This window comes from Centroberyx gerrardi, chromosome 15 (genome assembly GCF_048128805.1).
Source record: "Centroberyx gerrardi isolate f3 chromosome 15, fCenGer3.hap1.cur.20231027, whole genome shotgun sequence".
NCBI lineage: Eukaryota > Metazoa > Chordata > Actinopteri > Beryciformes > Berycidae > Centroberyx > Centroberyx gerrardi.
The window spans coordinates 8,139,951-8,146,110 of NC_136011.1; the positions used below are offsets into that span (position 1 = coordinate 8,139,951).

At 40.1% G+C, this 6,160-nt stretch overlaps 1 protein-coding gene across 1 annotated transcript in view; it reads left to right on the top strand.

Annotated features, from left to right (window-relative positions):
• Nucleotides 1–4,635, top strand: part of ret (ret proto-oncogene receptor tyrosine kinase) — a 45,236-nt gene extending 40,601 nt beyond the window's left edge. The window contains exons 15-23 of the mRNA XM_071913229.2: nucleotides 4–151; nucleotides 271–378; nucleotides 464–678; nucleotides 796–918; nucleotides 999–1,069; nucleotides 1,164–1,301; nucleotides 1,458–1,557; nucleotides 2,551–2,698; nucleotides 3,665–4,635. Of these exons, the coding sequence (XP_071769330.2) occupies nucleotides 4–151; nucleotides 271–378; nucleotides 464–678; nucleotides 796–918; nucleotides 999–1,069; nucleotides 1,164–1,301; nucleotides 1,458–1,557; nucleotides 2,551–2,698; nucleotides 3,665–3,822 (1,209 nt within the window). The 3' untranslated portion in view covers nucleotides 3,823–4,635. The remainder of the gene's footprint in view (nucleotides 1–3; nucleotides 152–270; nucleotides 379–463; nucleotides 679–795; nucleotides 919–998; nucleotides 1,070–1,163; nucleotides 1,302–1,457; nucleotides 1,558–2,550; nucleotides 2,699–3,664) is intronic.
• The last annotated feature ends 1,525 nt before the right edge of the window (nucleotides 4,636–6,160 follow it).

Here is a 6,160-nt window from a genome sequence, read left to right on the forward strand (position 1 = left end):
CAGGAGGATCCTAAGTGGGAATTTCCTCGCAAAAACCTGGTCCTTGGCAAAACCTTAGGAGAAGGAGAGTTTGGGAAAGTTGTCAAGGCGACGGCGTTCAGGCTGAAAGGAAAAGCTGGGTACACCACTGTGGCTGTGAAAATGCTTAAAGGTAAGACGGGCCAGACGAAGAGCAGACAAGCCGGGGAGTAATGGTGATATATGCGGGGTGAATGTCTGGGGGAATGAATGGTTTCATCATTTCAATTCTCCTCTTCTCTTCCGTGACAGAAAACGCCTCGCACAGCGAACTGCGTGACCTGCTGTCAGAATTCACTTTACTGAAGCAAGTCAACCATCCGCACGTCATAAAGATGTACGGAGCGTGCAGCCAGGATGGTAAGGCCCCACTCCGCTTGCCTCATCGTCCTTGTGGACATGTGTGTTGCATGTGGAGTCTTAAGCGCTGTATGTCTCTGAATAGGCCCATTGTATCTGATTGTGGAGTACGCCAAGTTTGGATCGCTCCGCAACTTCCTGCGCGAGAGTCGGAAGGTGGGGCCGAGCTACATGGGCAGGGACGCCAACCGCAACTCCAGCTACCTGGAGAACCCCGACGACCGGGCGCTCACCATGGGGGACCTGATCTCCTTCGCATGGCAGATCTCCAGGGGCATGCAGTACCTGGCCGAGATGAAGGTACGTGACCTTTGTGGGAATTGTACTCATCTGTGAGATCCGTGTGAAAAGGATGAGCAGTTCAGGAAGAAAAGACTTGTATCTGACACTTGAAATGAGTATTTCTTTGTCCAACAGCTTGTTCACAGAGACCTCGCAGCGAGAAATGTGCTTGTAGCTGAAGGGCGGAAGATGAAGATCTCAGACTTTGGCCTTTCCAGAGACGTGTACGAAGAGGACTCCTATGTGAAGAGGAGCAAGGTAAAGGAAACACCTCTCTACTCCTTTATTACACGTTCTCCAATGTTTCCAGTTTCTCATTGGCTCTCCTTCTTCCCCAGGGCCGCATCCCCGTGAAATGGATGGCAATCGAGTCCTTGTTTGATCACATTTACACAACACAAAGTGACGTGTAAGTCAAATCGTTTAAACTATCACACAGATTATTCCAAACACTATTTATTTAAATATTCTTATGAGTTCTTGTGTCTTCTGTGTCCTGCTAGCTGGTCATTTGGTGTGCTGCTGTGGGAGATAGTGACACTGGGAGGAAACCCATACCCAGGTATCGCCCCTGAACGCCTCTTTAACCTGCTCAAGACGGGCTACAGGATGGAGAAACCGGAGAACTGCTCAGAGGAAATGTGAGCTCCACTCTGTTACTTTGCAGCATCTGTTCGTCTCTGCCGAGCGCAATAACTCCCCTTCCCCACATTTAGACATTCATTCGTGGAAAATGGCTCCGCTGCGAGAGTTCATATGAAACTTATTTCACCCATGGCACAAATTTTTCTCCGTAGGTATAATCTCATGCTTCGATGCTGGAAACAAGAAGCAGACAAGAGGCCCACATTCTCAGACATCAGCAAAGAACTGGAAAAGATGATGGTGAAAAGTCGGGTATGATCAAGCAATATATTATAATAAGTTATTCATTCTCGTCCACACAGGAAAGAAATGAGGGGAAAGTATTAATCTGACTCTTTCCATGCACATGATAGCTCCAAAATTACTGAGCCAATTTTGACAAAACTTGGCTGAATGATGCAGCATGCCATTGAGATCTGGCCTTTCGAATTTAGGACTTGGGGATTTGGAATTTTAATTGGTCCGAACGGAGCACTACATCTCTCCTGCAGGACTGCATGTTAACTGTAGGCTTGCTGTTTGGAGTCACATATGCACGCATGGCACTGTTTCAAAGGAAATGTTATACACACACATACTGTTTTACGTGGCTAGCATCGCTTCTCTGTAAGATCTATTACTCCTCTCCTTCCCAAGCACTACATACCATAATTAGCGTTTCAAGAGCAATTCTAAAATGCGGCCTTGGGCAGTGTAATCACACAGTCAGACTCTTGATGTAGCAGTGAGGCTAAATATAGTGGCTTTAACTCCCCATGAAATTAGCTTGCACAAGTAGGCGTAAATGTAAATTTCTAACCAATAAAACCATCAGATTTTTGAACAGTCCCACCCCACCGCACCCCTCCCATCAAATAAAACTGCCTTTCTCTCCCTGACTCATATTCCATTGGTTTAGACTTTTGAATGATCCCTCGCTGCACTATGTCCCACCACAACATCCTGTTTCAACAGGATATGCATCAAATCCAGGAAGTAAAGATGCCATTTCATGGGCTCTTTAAGGTCAGAGGAATGTAAATATCCCTGAATACAGCAGGCTAGTTCTTCAAATTCATCAAAAATGGAGTGGTGGGCAGGTGAATTCCTTAAAGTCAAGAAGGCAGGTGCATTGATTAGAAGCTTTCTGCACACATTTGAGTAGAACGTTGCATTGCAGCAGTGTAGATCTGAATGCATTAGCGCGGCTCAGTGGCCGCTCTGCTCGGTGATTAGCCTAATCAGGCGTTCATCTCCTCTTGTCAGGATTACCTGGACCTGGCGGCGTCCACGCCAGCCGACGCCCTGCTGTACGACGACGCGCTCTCTGAAGAGGACACACCTCTAGTGGACTGTAATAACGCCCCTCTCCCTCGAACCCTCCCCTCCACATGGATTGAAAACAAGCTCTATGGTAGAATTTCCCATGCATTTACTAGATTTTAGAAACAGGACACACAAGCTCTCTTGTTTGGCAAGTTGTGATTGGCTTTCCGTAGTCAAGTGTGCGTGACTGTGATCTAGGCATGCCTTTTTCTGATACCGCTGACATATCTCCCATTTCACCGTAAATGAGAGACTCAGTGGAAAAGATCTTGTGTCTTGACTCTTCTTTTTTTATTTGGACCTGCTTCTAATGTACATGAATGCTGACCAAAAATGCTACATTTGTAAATATTAAATATCCCCGCCATTCTAATTTATAAGCCATTGCTCATCCTCATGCTTCATCGGCATTTTATTTGTACATAGTTCATTTTTCATTCCATCACATTTCCATCACATTACCATATTTCTCGCATTGGAAGAAACTTGTATGTAACATTTGAAACAGGTCCTCGCCGAATCAATCACTCATTGTGGTTTGAATTCCAGATTGTCTTAAATTTCCTGAATTTCTAATGTATATTAGCTATTAATCTATGATGATTCCACAATGCTGAACAGAGAAACAGTAAGGCTTTTGAACTTAACTCTTTGGAGACATTGATGAGAAGTAAAGAACACATATGTTAGCCCCGAGATATTGATAATCCATTTGATAGTCTACCAAAAGTATTTAGCAATAAGATGCCTGTTAGTAAGGAAGTTAAACTCTGACCTGACTGTGACTTCTTGTCCATCTTCATTTTTTACAGTGAGGCAGACATTTAGGTCAATCAATGGGGCATGAGCTAAACAATAACACTGATACATCACAACAAACAATGAATAATAAATCAAACATTGTGCTTTATATACCAATCCATTACTTTATACTCATCTGCACAGAGGATTGGCTTCATAGATTGACACTACAGAGTTTGATTTGAGAGCCTTACTGTCTGCACGCTGTATATCTTTCACTGAGTGCAGAAAAATGATATGTTCTCGTTTTTAGGCATGTCATACCCGAACTGGCCTGAGAAGAGCCCGGTACCGCTCAACAGACATGATGCCACTAATCCAGTCTTTACAAGATATGCCAATGATAGTGTTTATGCAAACTGGATGGCTTTGCCTTCACCCGCAAAAGCTGTGGACAAGCTCGATAGCTAAAGACAAAACAGCACTGTAGAAAAGATTACTAATTGGTAGATGTGTATATTTCTATAAAACTGTACATATACAATCTGATGCTAAAGTTGGTTCCCTTTTATTTCTGTTGCACGGGTATTCAAAGTTTGAACTGGGGTCTTTTGTTGCTGCAAAACGGCTGGAATAACATAGACCATGCTTCATGCAGCTCATTGGTATGTTAATCATTACCTCAAGGTCATGTTGGCCAAATTGTATCATTGCATGACTATTGTACCAGATTGTATGTCAGTGTCAATGTCTTTCAAGTGCCTGTGCCGCTTCTACAATAGCCTCCAATTATTAATGTACAACTGTGAAGATCCTGTTCCAGCCCAGGAATTAAAGGGGACGTCTTTACCATCACCTGTTGTAGACTGCTGGGATTGAGTGGACAAAAGGGAGAACGCTGAACTTGTTCTGAAAAATGTAAAGTTTCTACTTGAGAGGATCGTGTTCTTCTTCAAAATGTAAAACGCCACTTTTGTGTCAACCCCCCCCTCCCACCTCACATAATGTTTCAAACTGTTCTTGCCAAAGAAAAATAACGCAGACATGTTCAGTAAAAGTCTTTTCTTTTCTTTCTTCTTTCTCTTTTTTTACATGAAAAATATCAACTAGTGAGTGCTACTCCAGTGTAAGGACATGAGTCTTAATGTAGGTTGTGGCCGTGTCCTGTGTCAAACTCCGGTTCACTTTTTGATTCATTGTAATGGCAATCTTTGTGAAAAAATATGATTATGTAAACTGAGTGTCATCATTGTTACGTTGTTATTATTTGATTATGTTCCAATTAATAATAAACATTAAAAATGTGCAGTATGTTAGCCCAGTTCATGTCTCTTGTCAAGATGTCAAGTAAACTTCTATATGTAATAAGCTGTTTACTGATAAATCAAATTTTCTTATTGTACAAAAATGTTCCATTTGCATAAATTACTATATATATAATATTATTATGTTTAGTTTCAATTCGCTTCCAGACATGGTTTGCTCATTTTAGATTACACTCTAATTTTCAGAAATGTTTATTTTTTAATTATTACATATTTAGTTTCAGATTTATTCAAGCAGAATGTGTCCAAAGTAGCCATTTAATGTGTCAAATATTGTAGGATAATGCATTGTTGGAAAATGACCTTAGGACAGGCGTACTATATGTTAATGTATTAATAGTTAATGTGGGCCTTATCCATTTCCACAGCTCTTCTCCTCTGCTCCACTCTTGTTTTGGCTTTAAGCAAAGATCTAATACTGAAAACAATTGCTAACTTTCATTTTTATGTCATTAACTTTTGGAGCCAGACATTACCGTTTCAGTATAAGTGTCAAATTGAATGCCTCTTTGTTTACAATATGGTTTTAACATGATTTTAACCTTAGTTTTCATTAAAGCTGTTATAAATAGGTTGGAAACAGCACTAGGATTATATACAAGTACTAGGATTCTGATAAAAAAAAAAAAATGTCACCGCTCACCCCTCCCTCCTTCCCCTGTTCCTTTCTCAGTTTTTTGACCATTCTCAGTAGGGTTTTGATGAGACAACAAATTGGTGAAATTGCAAAATCTCCTTTATTTTCATTTTTTGTTGACTAATACACTCAAAACATTTAATGAATGAAAAAAAAGACAAAATATAATGACTAAAATAGCCTGTGATGGACTGGTGACCTGTCCATGGTGTCTCAATGCCTTCCACCCAATGCATGCTGGGATAGACTCCAGCCTCCAATTCCTGTAGTAATACCATAGGAGATTAAAGTACAGTAAGAACCTACTATTGAGTACCACAGACACAGTTTAAGTCCCTAGGAATAGGAATATTATAGGAATATTGCAGTGGGAAGTGAGAGCACTGTGAGCATGCTGTGTGCTCATTGCTCACTTCACACCTGCATTAATTAAGCTCATAATTCCTTTGTTACATTTTAACTTATACAGACCTCCATATATTCAGAATATTTTTTACACTTTCAGATCTGTGCTGAAAGATGAAAAGTGCAATATGGGATTTAAGGATAAAAAAATAATGAAATGCTAAAATACAGTTAAAAAAAAAATAGGGTCACTGAATATTACTAAAACAACATAAAATAACCTCACATATATGCAAGGACAGGACAGAGAAAAGATAAAATATGATTAAGAAAAAATGTGTAATATTTAAAAAAGGACGAAAAATCAAGTAATTAATACCTAATAGAAATATGTTGAATTTTGGTTAAGTTTCAGAATGTTTGCATTCATTAAAAAAATACTATACTAGTTTATAACTGATTTTTGTGATAAAAATAAATAACAATAACGATATAATAATAA